The sequence below is a fragment of the Ochotona curzoniae genome, unplaced genomic scaffold, assembly GCF_017591425.1.
Source record: "Ochotona curzoniae isolate NIBS_2020 unplaced genomic scaffold, NIBS_Ocur_1.0 contig_2723, whole genome shotgun sequence".
Lineage (NCBI taxonomy): Eukaryota > Metazoa > Chordata > Mammalia > Lagomorpha > Ochotonidae > Ochotona > Ochotona curzoniae.
Genome location: NW_024465573.1, coordinates 26,767,890 through 26,787,861, shown reverse-complemented (window position 1 = coordinate 26,787,861; position 19,972 = coordinate 26,767,890). Strand labels below are relative to the sequence as shown.

At 42.0% G+C, this 19,972-nt stretch overlaps 3 protein-coding genes and 8 non-coding genes across 13 annotated transcripts in view; 2 read left to right on the top strand and 9 right to left on the bottom strand.

Moving 5' to 3' along the window:
- CEP295 (centrosomal protein 295) overlaps positions 1-126 on the top strand; it is a 46,458-nt gene extending 46,332 nt beyond the window's left edge. The window contains 1 exon segment of the mRNA XM_040976751.1: positions 5-126. Within this exon segment, the coding sequence (XP_040832685.1) occupies positions 5-40 (36 nt within the window). The 3' untranslated portion in view covers positions 41-126.
- TAF1D (TATA-box binding protein associated factor, RNA polymerase I subunit D) lies at positions 97-9,112 on the bottom strand. Its single transcript, XM_040976750.1, has 12 exons — positions 8,979-9,112; positions 7,427-7,504; positions 6,387-6,771; positions 4,669-4,844; positions 4,427-4,484; positions 3,909-4,077; positions 2,120-2,636; positions 1,833-1,894; positions 1,280-1,321; positions 958-999; positions 403-717; positions 97-183 (listed from the first exon to the last, which is right to left on the bottom strand). The coding sequence occupies exons 1-6, from the start codon at positions 9,110-9,112 to the stop codon at positions 3,916-3,918; spliced, it is 993 nt and encodes a 330-aa protein (XP_040832684.1). The 3' UTR covers positions 97-183; positions 403-717; positions 958-999; positions 1,280-1,321; positions 1,833-1,894; positions 2,120-2,636; positions 3,909-3,915.
- LOC121154351 lies at positions 247-374 on the bottom strand. The gene has a single exon (XR_005883493.1). It is a non-coding gene; the product is annotated as a small nucleolar RNA SNORA25 (small nucleolar RNA).
- Positions 521-640, bottom strand: LOC121154353. The gene has a single exon (XR_005883495.1). It is a non-coding gene; the product is annotated as a small nucleolar RNA SNORA32 (small nucleolar RNA).
- On the bottom strand, positions 813-884 carry LOC121154349. The gene has a single exon (XR_005883491.1). It is a non-coding gene; the product is annotated as a small nucleolar RNA Z40 (small nucleolar RNA).
- LOC121154352 lies at positions 1,082-1,212 on the bottom strand. The gene has a single exon (XR_005883494.1). It is a non-coding gene; the product is annotated as a small nucleolar RNA SNORA1 (small nucleolar RNA).
- On the bottom strand, positions 1,394-1,533 carry LOC121154350. The gene has a single exon (XR_005883492.1). It is a non-coding gene; the product is annotated as a small nucleolar RNA SNORA8 (small nucleolar RNA).
- Positions 2,002-2,072, bottom strand: LOC121154360. The gene has a single exon (XR_005883502.1). It is a non-coding gene; the product is annotated as a small nucleolar RNA SNORD5 (small nucleolar RNA).
- LOC121154354 lies at positions 2,225-2,356 on the bottom strand. Its single transcript, XR_005883496.1, has one exon. It is a non-coding gene; the product is annotated as a small nucleolar RNA SNORA18 (small nucleolar RNA).
- On the bottom strand, positions 2,728-2,854 carry LOC121154358. The gene has a single exon (XR_005883500.1). It is a non-coding gene; the product is annotated as a small nucleolar RNA SNORA40 (small nucleolar RNA).
- Positions 9,113-9,179: 67 nt separating the features above from the next.
- CUNH11orf54 (chromosome unknown C11orf54 homolog) overlaps positions 9,180-19,972 on the top strand; it is a 31,096-nt gene continuing 20,303 nt past the window's right edge. The window contains exons 1-3 of one of the 3 annotated variants that reach the window (XM_040977144.1): positions 9,180-9,227; positions 13,752-13,904; positions 15,092-15,190. In XM_040977144.1, the coding sequence (XP_040833078.1) occupies positions 13,850-13,904; positions 15,092-15,190 (154 nt within the window). In that variant the 5' untranslated portion in view covers positions 9,180-9,227; positions 13,752-13,849. Of the gene's footprint in view, positions 9,228-12,411; positions 12,727-13,484; positions 13,905-15,091; positions 15,191-19,972 lie in introns of those variants that run through there. The other 2 variants (XM_040977141.1, XM_040977143.1) reach the window with 2 other exon arrangements.

The window sequence follows — 19,972 nt, the reverse complement described above, 5'->3', positions numbered from 1 at the left end:
ACAGAAAGTGCTACAGAAACTTCGAGCCAAAAATACATGACTTCCTACAAACCAGTGTAAAGTTTATTTTTATGCTTTGTAATAAGGTATAATTACTTAAAGCTAATAAATTTTTATTTAAGGAGTTCCCCATGTTACAATTCCTTCCAGTGTACATTCTCTTCATTTACTTCCATCTTCAATCTGTGAGGGAGAGAATAAACACCATAAAGACACTACACAAATGTAGATGATGCCTAAATCGTTATATGTATCTCCTCAGGACAACACAGCACTACTAAGCCACTGTGGCATCCTGTAGAGAACATCAATCTTTGGTCACAGCGTTAAGAGCTCTTGGTTTCAGGTTCCACAAGCCCTCTTTGAAATGACCTGTATTTTATCTCACATGTACATACATACCTTTTGAAAACTGTTGCTTCATTCATGGTTTTCTTCAATCCTGTAAGAGAAAAAAAAAAATCAACGATCACCTGGTAGAACAGTAAAATTTGAAACACTTTTTTAAAAAGATCATGCAAAATGTTCCCAGTAGACTGCTTGCTAGCAAGGTAGCAGAAAAAAAGCCCAGTGGGAGATTTTTTATGGTCATGTCCACAGCAAATCAGAAACTGCATTCCAAAAGCCTTGGTAATGACCATTAAATTTGTAGGTAAAACAAGGACAATTTCACTTGCCTTATTTATTACTATTAATCTTCATTTGTCAAAACGCCACCTATGGAAAAATTTGTATTTCAAGACAAATTAAGCTTTTTTAAACCAAATTCTCCACAAGGACGGTTCTTAAATCATTCTAAAATACTTGCATGTGGATGTTCAGAAAGGCTGTTTTCATCAGCCCATTCAGAGCAGTTGAACACTTGGCATATCATCATAACATCACTTTCTAATCAGTGCCCACTAATGTCAATAATAGGAGTATAATCAGCATTGACATAGAAACTGACAAACTCACCCAGAATCTCTGGTAAACAATTTCAAGCAATGTACTCAGGTCCTAGGAAAAACAATTTTGTTTGAGTGCTTTGATTTTTTGGCCAATTTCCTGTGATACAACATTTTATAACATAACTTTAGAGAAATGTTACAGGTCTCATTGTCACCACTGCAATTCAATCACCGTGATGGAAGCAAAACCTGTGTCTCAATATAGCCACATTGACAACTTTGGACACCATAATAAATAGTGCCCATCTCACAGAATGAGGCCCTGTCACAACTTGTTCTCAGATTCTATCAACCATGGGGAAAAAAAAGGTAAAACCAGAAGGGCTTACTTCAGAGACAGTGGGTTCCCCTGATTCTTAAGGTCAAACATCCTAGAAAAAGGAAAAGCATTATTTATTACTGAGGATTACAACAAACTGAACTGTAAATTAAAAAAAGAATAGTAATGTATCAATAGTATTACCAGGTTTCTCATGCACAAAGCCAAGAAAAACCAACGATGCCAGATACTGATTTTCTGTTGCACTGTCCTTTGAACACTTCAGCAGGAATGAACTGCTGCGTGCAGATACCATGCAGTGCAATACTGACCATTTGCTGCTCCAAGTGGGGAGGGGGGTACTACGTTAACAAGTATACTTAATATACAGATAGACATTCATCTGATTTTGATTATAACCTTATTAACATGCTTGAATATTTATCTCGGACTTGCATGGCATTAACACCAGCATGTTTTTTAGTTCCTTTTGTTCATATCAAGCTTACTGCTCAAGTGCCCCTACACCCACATGGAGATTCCCAGGTCTTTGCTACTGCCATGAACAACCCTAAAACACTGGCCCACTTAGGAAGTTAACAAGTGGATAGAACATTTCTTACCCAAGACTCTCAATTACAATTAATAAAACACCTTGCTTAGCTCGCCTAATCAGTTGTTATGCCTATGGAGAAAAAACACCAAATGAAATGTTTAGGACACTTTGTCTTAATAAAAATCATACTCTATATAAACATTAATGGTAATTGAATGTATGATGCCCAAATGCAGCTCTTTCAGAATTAAGTTTTAGTTCATGTCTGTAATCATTCAGCAGTTGAACATAAATTCATCATCTGAACTGTCACAGATCTCCAAAATATCACACCTATTGCCATTTTTAACTTACCTAAGCCGTTACTTGAAAACACCTGTGGAACACTCCCAATACCTAAGGTTAAAAAAAACTGTTGTTAGGCCTTTTATACATGATGGTTGTTTTATATACTCTGGCAATTGTCTTGTAGTTTCTTCCCACAGACCTAAGAAAAAGTCCTGGGAGTAAAGCAGAACCACAGAGTTGCTTTACGAGGCGTTTCCAACGATGAGTGGCTATAGAAAAAGCCCCATCGGGATAGACCTCAAGAAACATCTACAGGTATTCTAGTTAGATAAGTACATCTAGGAATCAACAGAAAAGGCTAACTAGAGGCACATAAAGGCCACATAGTGGCCGCCGCAGTGTAGTGATAAATGCAGAGCAGCTCCAAGCAGCTGTTACTTCATTCCTGCCACTTGAGATATAGACATGGGTTGTATCCCTAGCATCCAGACTTTCAGAATAGTTTCTGAGCACAATGTATACTACTTACTGTATCAACATGATCCAATCTTTTGAACCTTCTACTGCAGATACGTTCAAAAGCCTTAAAAAAAAAAAGCATGTTTTAAAAATGAAAATTTTAATCACAAAACCAATACTTAGTTACTACTCCCAATCACTTTGATAAGAGATGTCCTATTCCTGCTTATATGTATCAAAACTCATACTGATCAATGAGTTCTGGGTTGCAAAAGAGGATTTGTTTTTTGCACCTTATGTCAGTCTTTGTCCATAAATTAAACAAAAACATATACTGGTGCAGTAGTATTTTTCCTGTAACCCTTGACCTTTTCTGCCTTATATCAGCTGTGTAAAGAATCAGCTGTGTAAAGATTATCAAGAGAGCAGCATGCTGAAATGTGAGCATCTCCAGCTTAATGAGAATGAATTAAAGCCTGCACCTGTGGGGGTAGGTGCCAGCATTCCATAAGCTCCACATGTTCTTGGCTACTTGGCTTAATTCAACTGTTAATTTAGTGCTTAGAAAAGCAGCAGATGGCTAAACTCCACGATCCCCTGTAGCCATGTAGGAGTCCCTGATCTGCGCTCAGCCCACCTCCAGTTGTAGCAATTTGGGGAGTGAACCTGCCTTTGAAATAGTCACTAATTATTGTTCAAATTTAATAAATGCCTGTTATTTCAAAAAGGTATTCCAGATTCATTCCTCAAGGTGGGCAGCACAAATCCTTCACCTGTGAAGCCAGCGCCAAGGTGGGCAGGAATTGAGCCCAGCTTCTACACTTTCAATTCAGTGGATGGCCCATCTCTGCCTCTCAGTAACTCCTGACATCCAAATAAAGTCAATCTGAGGGAAAGATTCCTTTGGGCTGGCATTGTGACCTACTGAGTTAAGCTGATGCCTGAAATGCCCGAGTGCCAGTTCAAATCCTGGCTGCTGTTATTTGCCGTGCAGGGGAGGATGGTACATGTGCTTGTGCAATCATCCAAATGAAGTGCTTGCCTTTGGCCTAACCCAGTCCTAGCTGCTGCAACCCTTTAGGATAGCAAACAAATCCTTTACATCATCTTTTTAGGATTTAGATGTATTTCAAAAAATATACACACAAAGCTATGTCATTTTTCAATGCATGTGATACTTATAAATTGTTACTGTGAAATCAGTGAATATTGACAAAAAGAGCAGGATCTTTTATTCATGTGATGACATCTCTCAGCTTTTCCGAAATTGAAGCTTTAACAAGTCCCTTTCACAGTTTCTCAGATGATTTTGGGTTTAAGGATTTCTTCATCAGTAAATTGGCATCTGCATCCACATTCATTTTTAAGAAGACTCAGGTTTCCTGTATGTATTTACCTTCCAGTCATGTTCCCATCTCATTTTCAAGAGGCTCTGCCTTCTGTCCAGGTGTTTTGACTTTCAAGGCTTTCTTCTGAGACAAAACGGCTGCTTTAATGCTATTCTTTTCCGACTTCACCTTTCTCTGCTTTGGGAATTCGGAACTTACTATGAAACAACTACTGTCCTGCATTAAAAAAAAAGCATTTAGCAATAAATAACGATGTCAACTTATAATTAAATATACCAGAAACTTAAGTTACTTTGAACTAAACTGCATCTAGAACTTTAAAATCCAGATCACTATCTGAATATTCAGCTGCAAAGTAACCTAGGGGACACATAGTAGGCTAGGTGCCTAGGACATCTTCCATCCCAAATCTAATCGTGACACTCACGTACTACCTACTACCAGGCAATAGCTTACAACAAGAACCATCTGCCAGGGTTGTAGGAATCCTCCTGTATTCTGTCTGGCTCAAATTTGGTGTAATCTGCCTTCTTTCCCAAGGTAAGGAGCAAAAGAAGGAACCTACCACCAGTTGGACATCACATTCCTCCTGGTCAGCGTGTGCTGCTTTGTCGTCATCCGATCTGCAACAGCAAAGTGTTATCAGGTTAAACAGGTTTTGACAATAATGGCAATACTAGTAAACACAACACAGTATGAATCCTGTGTTAACAACCCAAATGGATCTTTTGGGCAAGTTCAACTATTTGTTTATAACCATATTAATCATTAACGCAAAGTTAGACCAAAATTAACAACTCAACTTACACTGATTCTTCAATGGGAGAAATAGATCCATCGTCATCCAAATATTTGTACCTACGGGTATCAAGATCTTCTTTTTCTAAATCTTCACCAACATCCATTTGTTTCAGAGATTCTTTAAGGTGGTATTCATACTTTAACTTTTCAATGTAATTAAAAAATCCTCTTGCAACCGCTTGCTGTACAATAAACAATTGAAATTAAGGAAATTAAGATCATTGGGAGGGTGACATCATCCTCAGATCGGCGACTTGGCAGCATGTCAGAACTATCCAAACCACTTGGACAGAATCCTTGGTACTCTGGGTGGATGACGTGGAAGTCGTGAATGATTCCCCCTTTCCTCATTTCCCCCAGGATCAACCATGTAATCATAATAATAAGCTTGTGGCCCCGGCTCAATAGCGTGGTAGGCCCCTTGCACGCACCAGGATCCCATATGGGATCCCTGCGGCCCTGCTTTCCATCCAGCTCCCTGCTTGTGACCTGGGAAAGCAGTCAAGGACGGCCCAAATCCTTGCGGCCCTGTACCAATGTGGGAGACCCAGAAGAAGCTCCTGGCTCCTGATTGGCTCCGCTCCAGCTCTTGTGCCAGTTCAGGGAGTAACCATTACACAGAAGTTCTTCTCTGTCCCTCCTTCTGTTCTGTGCATCTGCCTTTTCAATAAGAATATTTTTAAAAATTTATAAAAGTCCATTCATGACTCACAGGCCTGTGCACAAAAAGGCCTTATCACAAACAAATGTACAGCTTTAACTACTATCCATTTGTAGATTAAATATGCTAACTGTAAATTATTAAATTTCAACCAGCGGACCCAAGGACAACTGAAGCATAAATATCAAGTATTTTAATGTAAAGGCTGGCATTCTCATGTTGACCTTACACTTAAAATACTTCTTGAATAAAATCAGAGGTTCTAGTATGAAACAGCATTTATCCACCCATCTGTCAGGATTGAAGATCGTATAGCTAAGCAGCAGTATAGTTCCCAAGTCCCTGAAAAGTGGAGCTCAAAACATTTCGTTGGTGTTAAAAACCCTTACTTTTTAGTTTTCAAGTACTTCTGTAATTCAATACTTTAATACAAGCATGAAAAGCAAGTGTGCATTCCAAGTGAAACCTGAGCTCAGGAACAGGGTGAATACATGATTTCAGGCACAGCTGGTTAAGTTGCCGCCAGGGACCCCTGTAAAGTGCAGTTCTAATCCAATCCACCCTGCCTGTGAGCCAGCTGTGTGGTAGCACCAGGGAAGCATCATGATGGCTGCAGAACTGGTCTCAACCACACTCACGGGGAAGAAATAGACTGGTCAGTTCTTGGCTTCTAGCATTGGCCTGGTTTAGCCCTGGCTATTGTGGTGACAGAACCAGCACGTAATAACTCTTATGTAGGTGTTGTGAATTTTAGGCACAAGACAATGTACTAGTCTATTACTAGTCTATTTTCTCTTATTTATCTAATCGAGTGTGTGTGTGGGGCGGGGGGAGACTTCTATCCACTCCCCAGATGGCCACAATGTCCAGATCCCCTGAAGTCAGGCTCTCCCTGCCTATAGCTTTGGGCAATTTTTCAACTGCTTTTCCAGCTCATTGGCAGGGAACTGGATGCTTAGTGGAACGCCACTGGCACTACTAGCAGCAGACCCTATGTCCAGCAGGCCCAGCAATTCACTTCTGGCATCTTAAGTATGTTTCCAAATATTAAGACCCTACTTACCTCAAAGGTTAATATTTTCCTCCAGGGTAAGGGCTGAGTTCCGTTCTCTAATTCTAAAAAGGAGAATCTAGGTCCTTTGTCTTTAAACTGTTTCTTATCTACTTGTGCTCTAGTGTTTTTCTGTCCTTTTGGTCTTCCTTTTGGTCTGCCTGTTGCCTTGTATTTCCTTTTTCTCCTTTTATGTTTCTTTTTCTTAAATTTTTCAATAAGTGCTTTTAATGTCAGTGGTCTCCCTATTGGTTCTGGAGGCGAGTCACTGGATGAATCTGTTGACTCTACAACTTTAGATGAACGCACTTTTCTGATGGGATTTCTTGGCCTCAATTTAGGTGAAGTAGGAATACACTGAGTTTTAAATACACTGCTTCCAGATGAAGAATCATCACTAAAAAACAAAAGCAAAATCGCCATAAGATAATCTTGTCTATTACCAACACACTATCCAAAACAGACCTCTACGAACATTCTCAGTGCAAGCGCTGAGCACCAGTCAGCCACTGTGCCTGTGACTCTACCACACAGAGTACTGAGTTTTCTCTGTAGATTAGATTAAGTGCTCTACAGTCACATTTTACCCACTGCTGGAGGCAACTATAAAGCCAGGACAACAGCAAGAAAAAAACAGCAAGTTAACTTATAATAAGCCGTTTGCTTTAAGAAATGTATTCCACTAGGCCATATGCGATGGCTCAGGTGGCTAATCTGCTTGCTGGTAGCAACATCCCAAGTGTTGTGGTTTGTGCCTCTGCTCCTTCACTTCCCTTCCAGCTCCGTTTGTGGCCTGGGAAAGCAGAGGATAACTCAAAGCCGTGAGATCCTGCACCCACATGGGAGACCTGGAAGCTCTTGGCTTCTGCCTTCAGACAGGCACAGCTCTGGCTGTTGTGACCATCTGGGGAATGAACCAGTGGACAGAAAATCTGTTCTCTAAATCTGCCTTTCCAATGAGATACATGCTGATGAGAAGTTTTTCCACTGGATAAACCACTTGGGATTTTCACAATTTACTTATACAACACAATGACCAAAAATCCACTTACCTTTGATTTTCATTTTCTATAGTAACATCAGATGTCACGAAGTCAAGTGGATCCATTTCTTTTACTCTTTCAAGTTGTCTGAAATTATCAATTTAACATAACTAGAACATATTTCTCAATTTTTTTATTATCAGATCACAATTATAAACTTGGTAAACCCCATACTTTAATTAAAAGTCTTCCATGTAGTTTTAAAAATCTAGAAATGGCATTTAGTTATTGTCTGTAACTATTCAATTTCAAAAAGGTACTCTTGACCAGCTACAGCACATTCCTCATACTAGCCAGCCATATAGTAATATGAAATTATCATAATATGTGCAATTACAGCCTAAAACGCATTTTCTATTAAAGGGAAACATGTATGTGGTATCTGTACACAGCAAGCCAAAAGAAAAGTGGCCTCCGAGTAACAAAGGCTAATTTTAGCTTCTTATGTGGGATTTTTCACTCATCAACCCATCACATTCTTGGATTCGTAAGCAAACTGATTGGCTTGGCATAATTTTTTGTTGCCAATGAATGCTGAAACTTCAAAACATGTACATTCCAGTGAATTTCCTTCAAAAGGGTACTGTTTATTTCAGTATTCCACCATGTCTCTGCTCATTCTATTTTCTCAGCATGTTATTCTTCAACTTCCTGGACAGCCAATGTTTAATCCCCTACAAAGTCCCAGGATACGCCTGCAAAACGTTTCAAATTATACTAATTGTTAAGCTCAGATTTGTAAAATATCCAATGGACCCATATGGCAATTATATGCAAGTTTTTACTGGTTTCCTTACATGCAAAATTGTAAACACATCGTAAAATATCAACTGCTAAATAAAAACAGGCTCGATGACAGTGCTATACTTCTGAGTCAATCTTTTTTTCTCCATCAAACAGAACGGCATATAACTAGCTCAAAAATATTCTTCAGACTCTGTTTAGAAAGCATTCCTACTCTTGGCATCACTTTCCAATCTGGGATACCGGCGATTTTGGGAACCACGTGGCCAGCCAACGAGCCCAGGCCCTGGAAGCCGCTAACCGTAAACACGGAAAATAGTGTCGGAAGGGGATCCTTTGCTCTGCCCAAGATCCTCTTAGAACACCCTCGGCTTGCACAGAATGCGTTTTACTATGAGCAACTCGGGCCCGAAGGGCTACGCCGGAACTACACGCGCGTTTTTCCAGGCCTCACCACGAGCACGCGGCCCCCGAGGAGGAGCCGGGAGTCCCGCGATGCAGGCTCAGCATCCCTCCGGGGCCAGCGGCTCCAGCAGGGGCGTCAGACTCCAGGGCTCTCGTGAGCAGAGGCTCCGGCTCCCCGTGAGCAGAGTCCGTGCCCCCCGTGAGCCCAGGCTCCGGCCCCCGTGAGCAGAGACTCCGACACCCCGTGAGCAGAGTCCGTGCCCCCCGTGAGCCCAGGCTCCGGCCCCCCGTGAGCAGAGTCCGGGCCCCGTGAGCAGACTCCGACCCCCGTGAGCAGACTCCGACCCCCGTGAGCAGGCTTCGGCTGCGGCCCAGGTCTCCAGCCGATGCCAGCCCCCGCCGTCCACCTTACCTAGGTCGGCAGACTCCCTGCCTCTCCGGCTGCGCGAAAGAAAAGGCCGCCCCAACGACCGGATGCCGGTAATAGTGTAACGGAAGTCTCGCGAGGCTAACGGTCGGAGGGAGGGAGCGGCCGCGGGCCGCCATCTTGGCCCTGCGAGGGGCGGGGCGCTGGCGGGCGGAGTCCCGGTCGCTTTTCTGGTGGGGTGGGACGGCTTGTGGCTTAGGTCAGACTGAGGTGTGGGCTTCCCTGGCCGGCGGGGTAAGTGGGCTGGGCAAATCAAGACGAGCTGAACTGCGCAGAATGGGTGTGAAAACGGCAGTTTGCCTAGCCAGCCTCTGGCTGGAGGGGAAGGCTGTCACGGTGGTGAGGGGTGAGATTGGGAAGCTCTGCCTTCAGCATCTCTCCTGTGGTCACATTTGACCAACACTGCAAGCGTGGACTGCACGCTAGTTTCTCTGCAGCACGCCCACCTGTCACCCACCTTTTCCCCTGGCTGGCTCACCGCTTCTCGGTAGCCTGAGAGCTCTGGGGCCTTCCCCAGCCCCCCACTCCCCGTGACGGAGTTAATATTAAACTCTTGAAAAACGATTTGTTAGAGTTACAGACAGGAGGACAGACTGAGAGAATCTTCCTGGTTCATTTCCCAAGCATGGTGTCAGCCAGGAGCTACCAAGGGGTAGCAGGGGCCCAAGCACTTGGGTCATCTTCCTGCAATTTCCCAGTCCATTAGCACGGAGCTGGATCAGAAATGGAGCAACTGGGACACGAACCTGGCCCATGTGGAAATTATGGTATCCCAGGTGGTAGCTCTACCTGCTATTCCACATTGGTCCCAAGATTACACAAGTTTTAACCGCGCAGACCTGAATGTGATAAAAGCCCTTTTATTTGTGAAAGTTTGAAAGGCATAGTAACAGAAAGACCTAGAGGGCTAGAGGTCAATCTTGTGATTGCTGGCTGGCTCTCCAGTGACCTAAATCGCTGGGCCGGGCCAGGGTGAAGCCAGCAGCTCCAACCTGTTTGCCACAGAAATGGCAGGAACCCAAGTACTCAGGCTATCTTTCCCTGTCGCCCCAGAGACAGTAGCAGGGAGCCGGCTGGAACAAGGGGCACTCTGGGCTGGAACTGGCACTGCTCAGTGAGCTGCTGGCTTGCTAGGCATCAGGGCTTACCCAAGCTGCGCTGCATACCTGTCTAGATCAAGCTGTGTAAACTGGATCTGGGTGGGATTTTTTTTTTTTTTTTTGGCCCAAAAAGTCATTTTTAAAAATGGAATGAATTGGTTTCATTTTTCAGTTTTCACTGTTTTGTGTTGTGATAAACCCATAAAAGTGTTTGGGACCCAGTGCCATGGCTCAGCGGCTGTATCCACTGCTTGAATGTGCCGAGATCCCATATGGACACCCACTCTTTGTCGCAGCTGCTGCAGCTCCCATTCAGCTCCCTGCTTGTGGCCTGGGAAAGCAGAGGGGCGGCTGGTGCAAAGCCTTGGGACCCTGCACCTACATGGGAGACTTGGAAGAAGCCCCTGGTTCCTGATTTCTGATCAGCTCAGTTCTGACTATTGCAACCATTTGGGAAGTGAACCAGAGGTTCTCTGTCCCTTCTTCTCTCTGTAAATCTACCTTCCCAATAAAAATGAATAAGTCTTTAAATAAGTAGACAAATAAGTGAAGTTGTTTGGCCTCAACATGGAAAGTAATCTGGTTTCTTAGCTCCAGAAGGCAGATAATTCCGGATATAAAAGCCTGATGCAGTTCCTGTAAGCTCTAGGATAAGTATCCCATGCCTACATTTCTGCTACATTCAGAAGTAGGCCCAGTCTATGCGACTTGTGAGATTCCACAATGAAAACATAGGGTCCCTTCTTCAAAAAGAAAGAAGTACCACTAAAGGTACTAAAAGTTTTCTGTGCTATCTCTCTCAATGATATTTTAAAAATGAACTTTTAACAGTCTAAGTAAAAATTACTCGCATGAGTTTTCCCTTTCTTCCTACTATTGCACAATTTCAGTTTTAAATGCAAGAACATGTAACTGCCACACGGTATCGCTGAAGTTTCATAGTTTGTATTTCATAGCTTCTACAGCATATGTATTTTCTAGAACAGTGGAGACACCTGTTTTTATTTCCTTTTTTCACTTTGAGAGGCAGAGGAAGAGAGACAGCACCAGCTTTCATCGCCTCTGGGTCACTCACAGATACACCCGCCCCAGCCTGGGCTGGTGAAGTCTCCTCCTTGGGCACCAGGAACCCCATTCCTTGAGCTGGCTCCCCTGAGTCCTAAGGCCTGCACTGGCAGGATGTCAGGAGCAGGGGATGTTAACTGCTTAGATGAAGGCCCCAGGGTTTCTCTCCAGTGCTCTGCACTTGCCTCCCTTTACTTAAACACCGACCTGCTGGAGCCACTCTGGGTTTTATTGAAAGCCACACACTCTAGCTCCCTTACCACAGCACTGATCCATCCCCCTGCTGTTGCGCCACCCTTTGTGCTGTTTGCCTGCCCAAGTTCCACATTTATAAACCAGTTATGCAGGCTATAATCTCTCAGAGTTGGACTTTGTTTCTGCTTTGTAGGGAAATTAAGCAAAAGTAACAGCTGAACTTCTTTTAGTGACAGTCAGGGATCTAAGATTATGTTGTTTTTTTTTTTTTAAAGATTTATTTTTATTTTTTTTATTGGAAAGGCGGATATACAGAGAGGAGAGACAGAGAGGAAGATCTTCCGTCCGATGATTCACTCCCCAAGTGAGCGCAACGGCCGATACTATGCCGATCCGAAGCCAGGAGCCTCTTGCGGGTTTCCCACGCGGGTGCAGGTTCCCAAAGCTTTGGGCTGCCCTCGACTGCTTTCCCAGGCCACAGGCAGGGAGCTGGAAGGGAAGTGGGGCTGCCAGGATTAGAACCGGCGCCCATGTGGGATCCCGGGCGTGCAAGGCGAGGACCTTTAACCACTTGCGCCACCGCGCCACCGCGCCGGGCCCAAGATTATGTTGTTTTATCTTGAGTCTTTACTCTTATTGCAAATAGGAATAAGTTGATTGTTTTTACCATCCTTTTAAGAACGAATATATGTAATCAATGTACAGATTCTGACATATTTGTAAGTGACTAAATACCTGCTAGTTACCTGATAAGGAATGTGAAAAAAGTGAGCATTTGACAAATCTGGGTGAAAAATATAAAATAATTCTTTGTATATAATAACTGGAATTATTTTAAAAGAAAAAGTTAAAATGTCTAATTTCTTAGCAGATACAGATTATTCCATAAAAGTGTGTTGAAGTATGATTATGTAGCATTGAGCCCATTAAGTTACTTATAATGAAAGGATAATGATAGCCAGTGCTTGATAAACAATAAGCCATAAATGTATGTAGTAACTTGTTTGCAGAGAATATATTGTTTAAGAGCATCAATAAAACTAGCAAACTAGTTTCTAAGAAATCTAGAATCCAGGGAAGATGTTTAAAACTTTTTTTTGGAAGACCATCTCAAGTGACTCCCAGGGACCACCTTTGAAGTGCCCAGTAAGCACATTCAAATCTGAGATCTTCAGATTAATGAGATATTCTATTAACAGTTTTAATGAAAAGTTCAACAGTGCCCTTAGGAACAGAAAAGACCTTTAGAGTTTCTGCCCGTGTGCTTTGTTGTGATTGGCCTAGAGTGGGACTGCCTGCCCAACTGTGTTTATTTTCTGCCCTCTTTTTGTTTGCTCCCTCCACTGCTGCAACTCATCACGCGGACACTGGAGGTAAGACGCGAGTCTCTGCGTGCGCCCACTGTAAAGGATACTTACGAATATCAGCGTGCAGTTTGTTAGGCTGTCAGGGTAACTGAACATTAAAGCTGCTTACCAAGAAAGTATGTTTCTTCCTTTGGGAAAATGTGAGTAAAGATGCAAACTTCAGAAGCTGATCATTCTGTAGAGGTTTCCATTCCTGTTAGTAACTTACATTTTCTTTTGTCAAACTGATAATCTAAGAAACTGAGTTTAACTTTAGACTCATGTCAAATACAAAACAAATGTAACAGAAAATAAATGATCTATTAATATAAAAGCTGATATGTGTATTGTTATGTGTATTTATGTGTATATCAGGATACTCCTATAAAATTCATTCTGTGGTTCTGTCTACAACCATTGAGGCATGCAATCATACCTAAAAAGGACCTTTTGTTTCAAAATCTATATTTTTTTAAAAATTTTTTTCGTATTGGAAAGTCAGATATACAGAGAGGAGGAAAGACAGAGAGGAAGATATTTTGTCTGATGATTCACTCCCCAAGTGGCCACAATGGCTAGAGTTGTGCTGATTCAAAGCCAGGAGCCAGGAGCCTTTTCTTGGTCTCCCATGTGGGTGCAGGATCCCAAAACTTTGGGCTGTCTTCGACTGCTTTCCCAGGCCACAAGCAGGGAATAGGATAGGAAGCAGGGCCCTGGACATGAACTGGTGCCCATATGAGATCCCAGCATGTGCAAGGTGAGGACTTTAGCTGCTAGGCTACTGCACTGGGCCCAAAAACCTGTATTTCTTAGACCTACCATTATAAAGGTGCTAGTTCAATCAGATGGATGATGAAAGAAAATTAGTCATGTGCCTTCTCCTAGGCCCGGCGTCTCCTTAGTCAGTCTGTAAGTATCAGTAATAAAGAAGTCACCTGCCCATTTCTCACTTGAAGTATTCCAGGTCGCAAGCTGCCTTGCCTTTTGCTTGAGGCTACCTACACGCCCCTTTGCCCGGCTTATATAACTGAACCCTTTGTATTCGGTTCCAGGGCAGCAGCCGTTCATGCCTGGTGCACTGTGAACTCCTCAGATAACTAGCTGACAACAGTTCTATTTGTACAATCTCACACCCCTAAGAAGAAAGAAAATGGCCTGTGCTGAGTTTCCGTTTCATGTGCCAAGTCTACAGGAGCTGGCTGCAGGTAGAAACAATTTTAACTTTGGATTTTTAGAAATTCTTCCAATATGAAAAGATTAAAAAGATTCTAAGCCATAAATGTACTTCCCTATTTTTCTATGTGTACAGGTGACTTACTGAAATGATGATTGTGGTACAGAGTTTCTCTTTTCAGATTTTGATTTGCATGATTTTTATTGAGAGACCAAAAGTCCTTTCAAAAGAGAAAGAAACAAAACCCAAGCTCACCTTTTGTAGATTTTTGCTGATACCAGCTGTATAGAATGGAAATGGTGAAAATAATTCCAGATTTAAGTATTTGTGACACTCAAACAGCTGCACACTATTGTGTTTTCAACTTTATCACTTAACACTATTTTTAAATATAGAAGCTCCCAGTATATGCTCCCGTATACTACATTTTTCCATTTTAATATTTACATTGACCTTACTTAGATTTCTCTTTGTCTAGATGTGTATCTGTTTCGCCTGTTTGGCAAGAATTTAAGGCAGCTTCCTGGGATAAACCAGGAAAGGAAAACAAAAACAAAAACTTCAAATGCGTCAGAAGAGTAGCATTTCACATTTTTCCAATCTGTGCTATTCTGGGTTAAGCTTCTCTTGGTTCCCAGAGTTGTGGTATTTCTGTCCCCCTGATAAGATTGAGTTCAGATGTATCTTCAGTTTTGCTTTGTGCTGGTTTTTCCTCATACTAACCTTCCTGGTTTTGTTTTTATTTCATTTTTCCTAATAGCTAGTGAAGCGTCTGCCTTGCTAGTGTTCTTTGGCCTAAGTGTCTTTTCTGTCAGTGTTTTTGATGTGACAGGACATAAACTGGTGCCCTTGTGGGGTGCCAGCACTTGAAGGTAGAGGATTAGCCACTTGAGCCATCACGCCAGCCCCCCAAAAAGGCAGCTTCACTGCGGGCTTCAATGCCAGTCGCAGTTGCTGAGTTGAAGTATTTGCTTTCCAACCTGAGTGAAAACAATGTGTTTATATTTAATAATTTTTAATCACTGTAGATAAGATTATTATGCATCTATATTATATGTGCTGAATATGTCAACTAAATGTTATACTCATTAATAGGCCCATATCTTCTCTTTTAAATTTATATTGAGGTTAGGAATGTGATGCGGAAAAGTTGAGGCAACATTTGATATGACTATAATTTTACCTATTGTTACACAACCTTTTTCTTATTTTTATTAGTTATGCAGAAGGGGCTAAAAGAGAATTTTGCTGATGTCCAGGTATCTGTAGTTGATTGTCCCGATTTGACTAAGGAACCATTTGCCTTTCCTGTAAAAGGTAAGTGATTTTTGAAGTTTGTTTTTAATTTTCATTCATAATCTTTTTTTTTTTCTGAACTAAGAATTATTTTCATTCCCACGGAAAGGATGTTGTCACAACTTTCAGGCTGAGTTGTGCTCAATAACCTTTTTTCCTGAAATAATTATTCTTGTCTCCAAATAAAGGATATTGTCACAATTTTGGGGATTAATTATACTAAGTGTTTTCAGATAGAAGTCAAACTTCATTTTGAACTCTTGTAGGAAAGTTTTGTGTTGTATATTTAATTGTGTAGCCTTATTCTGATAGGTTTACAATCCTTGAAATCACTTGAAATTTTTATTTTTAATTGCTTAAGTGACTGCCATTTTTATGTTTTTAATTATTTGGTCAAGCCAGGAAGGGATCTTAGACCCTTTTGCATTTGAATCTCCTGTTGAATGGATTTACCAAATTATCTCCCGCTGTTTGAAGTGACAGAGGAATTACTACTGGTTGACTAACATACTAACATATTTAAACAATGTGCTTGATAACTGACTTGATATCTTGATTTTTACAGTAACACTGCAAGAACTAGCTCCAGATTTTGTAAATGAAAAACTGCAGCTATGACAGGACCAGTAAGCTCAGTGTGAGTCAGAACCAGGTTCAATCGCCGGTCTGTCTGCTTGCACAATCTAATAACCTTTACTGTTTGTATGTCTTTTAGAGCTGTGTTTCTTCCAAATATGACAGTAATATGTTCTCCCTGCTAATCAGTTGATTTTTAAAAAGTGAGTCAACATTAACACTAAAAAGAAGAATATAAAATGGTTAATCTTCATTCTGTCATGCAAAGGATGAACCTAACAAAAATTCTCATCAAGCAGTTGAGTCTTTAAATTGCAATACTGGCAGCTAGAGAGGTATATATTTGTATTTTATATGATATATACATGTGCATATATGATCTTTTGTAACACAGTTTTACTAGGTCACTAATGGCCTTGTATGTTTAATCTCTCTACATAGATCATGCTGTTTGTTCCTTGCTGATTGCCATGTTGCAAAGAGCTAGAGAAATCATGCCAGTCACAAGTGCAGGATGATAGGAGGAGTCGTTATTAGCCAGGCTTGGCGACAGCAGTTCCAGCTACTCCAGGAGCCACTGCCCTGCATGGCCAGTATCAGGGGTGTTTAAGTTTGCATTGGTGTGCAATAAAGATACAATTAACTTAAGTGGTGCACAGTACAAAACAACTACCTTAAGTCGTGCCCAGAGGGGGAGGGCCGGAAGGGAGTGGCTGGAGCCCAAAGTTTTCGTGCTGTACAAAACATCCAGTTTAAGAAAAAATCCAGTTAATTCAGCAAGCCTGTTTACAGAAGCAGATAGCTGAAATTACACATGCTTGAAATTTAGTCAAGGAGCCAAAATGGAGTCACCTTTGCCCACTGTTTCGGTGCTATCACCCGGCTAGATCCCATCACAGCCATTCCCATTAGTGCCCAGTGCAGCATTTCTCTGGCTTCTTTTGCCTCCCCTTGCTCAGTGCCTTTCCAGGTTCCTCAGTCTTTTGGCAGTCTCACACACAATGATACTGTCTAGAATCCTTTCCTCACCTGCTGCTTATTTTTAAAATATATATGACTTTATTTGAAACAGCTAAACAGAGAGATGGAACAACAGAGAGAGATCCTCTAACCCGTTCCTTCACTCCCCGAATGGCTGTGATGATGTGGGGCAAGGTGGAGGGAAAGGGTCTGGTTGAAGCCAGGAGCTCCCAAGTGAGTAAAAGAAACCCAAGTACTTAGGTACTTCTGCTTTTTTAGGTGCATTAGCAAGGAGCTGAATCAGAGGTCAGGTGCTGGGGCTAGTGTTGTGACATAGTGCATTAAGCTTCCACCTGTCATGCAAGCATCCCATACAAGCATCAGTTTGAGTCCTGGCTACTTCATTTCCCATTCAGCTCCCAGCTATTGGCCTGGGAAGGTAGCAGAGGATGGCCTAAGGGCTTGGGCTGCATCTCTGTGGGAGACCTGGAAGCTCCTGGTTCCTGGTTTTGTCCAAGCCCAGGGGAGTGAATCAACAGATGACTTCTCTCTATATAACTCTACCTTTAAAAATAAAAATGTGGAGCAGCCATGTTTTGAAACAACTATAGTATGGGAAGTTACCTTTTAAAGTACCTGCATCTGTTCTTATGGTTTTATTACTCCCTGTATACAGTAGCTTTGAAATCTTTACGTACATTTTTCTTATATCTATCTTTCTTAGCCATAAATAGACTAATATTTCCACTTGCCTGTAGGACTTCTCCATTTAGATATCAAAGGTCAACATGGCTAAAATTCACTACCACGCAATAGTTACCTATTCTTTGTTTTTTCTGTTTTTTTTTTTTTCCAATCTCTGGAAATCTCTACAGTCATTATTATTAGCTATTTCTTGCCTTTTCCCTGACTGCTGTAAGAGTCTCCTAGTGGTTTCTTTAAACTTTAATATCACTATCATTTATAAAAGTGTCTTGCCTATGAGTAATTTCCACTGACTGTATGGAAAGCATTTCCAAAATCTCTAATCACAAATGGAGCTTCTAAGAATTTTATAGTGGAGGTATGGATCTTTGGCCTCGTGGTGAAGGTGCTGCTTGGGATGTCTGCGTCCCATGTGAGAGTGTCCAAGCCTCAGGCATGGCTCCTTCCCCATTCCAGCTTCCTGCAAATGCACTCCCTGAGAGAGAAGGCTTCATCCTTGGTTCTTGGCTCCCCAGGTAGGAGTTCCAGATTGGACTTTCAGCTCTCAGCTTTGGCTTAGCTCAGTTCCAGCTATTGCTGGCTTTTAGGAAGCAAACCTTGAGTGGGAGATGCTTTTCTCTCTCTCTCTCAAATAAATAAATAAAAATTATATTGTAGATTTGTACCTAGCTGAAGAAATAAAGCAGTTTTATAGTGTGCTTAATATATTATATAATAGCATTATTTGTTATATATACTGTCTAATTATAGTATGCTAGAGTCATACTGAGAAAAAGGTCCACTTTCTACTCTCCTTTTTTTTTTCTTTTAAATATGCCTTCTCCCAAATTGTGTCTGGCTGTCCCTGTGATGGTAATCAAAAATATCAATAGAAAGTTCCTAGCATCTAGAGTTATCTCTTATTACTTGTCATGTTATAAACAACTTTGTTTCTTTTTGTTTACTTATTTATTTTTAAAACAACTTTGGGAATGAACAATTTACAGAGGGATTTCCCAGAAGAGCTCCAGTTGTGTGGGGTTTTGGGTTGTCTGTGTGCCTCCGTGGAGAACCAAGGTTGAGGTGATCCCGCAGGTGCAGTGGCTGCTAGCCTTGGTTCTCATCTCCTTGATCTTCCATATCCTCTTTATTGCTGTTCTCGTCAGGCTGTCTTTTGTGAAGATGACCCTGCAGAATGGTGGTCTGTAATCCTAATTCATGTTCTCACCCATTGCCAGCCTTGTTCTGCATCCTGGCTGTCGGCCCCTTCAATGTCTTTGCCTCGCCCATAGCGTGGGACTACTGCGGTCCATGTCCACAGGGTGTGCACAGTGGGGTTGGGACTGGCTCTCTGGAGCTCTTACCAGCCCCTCATTCCTTCCCTCGCTCTCATTGTTGGTGATGTGGTGGACCCCTATGATGTGGGTAGGCATGATAATTCCGCTCAGCTGCACATTTACTGTCCTGTACAGTGGCTACACCAGGCCTGTGACCATCACTGCCTCCACATTCTTCTTTCCTTCAATCACAAACTCCAGTCTCACCATCTCCTATACTATGAAAGTTCATCTTGATGGTGGTTTGATGTACAATTCTCCTCCCTTGCTGTCATCATTTAGGTAAATGAAGCCATTTATTCTCATTATAATGAACCATTCACAGTTCCAAAATGTTCCTTATGATGACCTTCTTGTTCCCGTCAGCAGGCACTATGTTTGTGAGGACACTGCCCATAATGGAGCGCTTGGGTTTGACAGGCAACTGCTGGGTCTTGGCTCACCACTCCTGGTGGTCGTGATGGTGACAAGGGCCAGCTGTGGCAGCCACAGCTCCTCACTCCTCACACAGTGTGATGGTAACTAGGCCAGCAGCCATGACGCGGCTGCTTGGGGCTTTCAGGAGTCTCCTCCCCACTTCTGCTCCCCATGGATCTTGAGCCAGTCCATCTTTTCCACCTAGTGTTTCAGGAGTGGAAGAATTTTGAACAAGATGGCTATGTGATCTCTCTAACTCCTGATGTAACTGGTCTTCTAAGTGTTGAACCTTGCTCTGTAGGGCTTGCTCCCCCATGTGGTTCTGTGGCAAGGTCAACCTGACTTCATCTTTCACTGTGAAAACATCAGAATCTTCTTCAAGATGGATGTAAAGGCATTGAAGAGGTTGTTGTAATGTCTGTTCCTTTTTGTTTTCAAAAGTTGCTCACAGTGTGGTTCTTCTCTTTCACTAGGTAACAATGGAACCCCTTCTGTCAGAGGATCAGAGAAGTTTTGTATTGGAGTCTTGTACTGCTGTTTCTTTTCCCTTGGCTATTTCTTGTAATATTTCATTTTCCTGTTTTATGAATGTCCACTTCTAGTATTGATGTTCTCCCTTTAGTTCTCTCAATACTTGCTTCAAAGTTTTGTTTTCATTCACTTTGTTTGTAAGGTTGTCTTTCATAGAGCATAATTGATTGTTTTTGGCTTCCATGAAAAGTCCCTTGCCTTTTAGTAATTTTCATGAAACAGTTTTATTTCTTCTTCAGCTGCTTCATTTCTCAGGCCATTTAGTGATGTTCTGTCTCAAGTTCTGAGGTGGCACTCA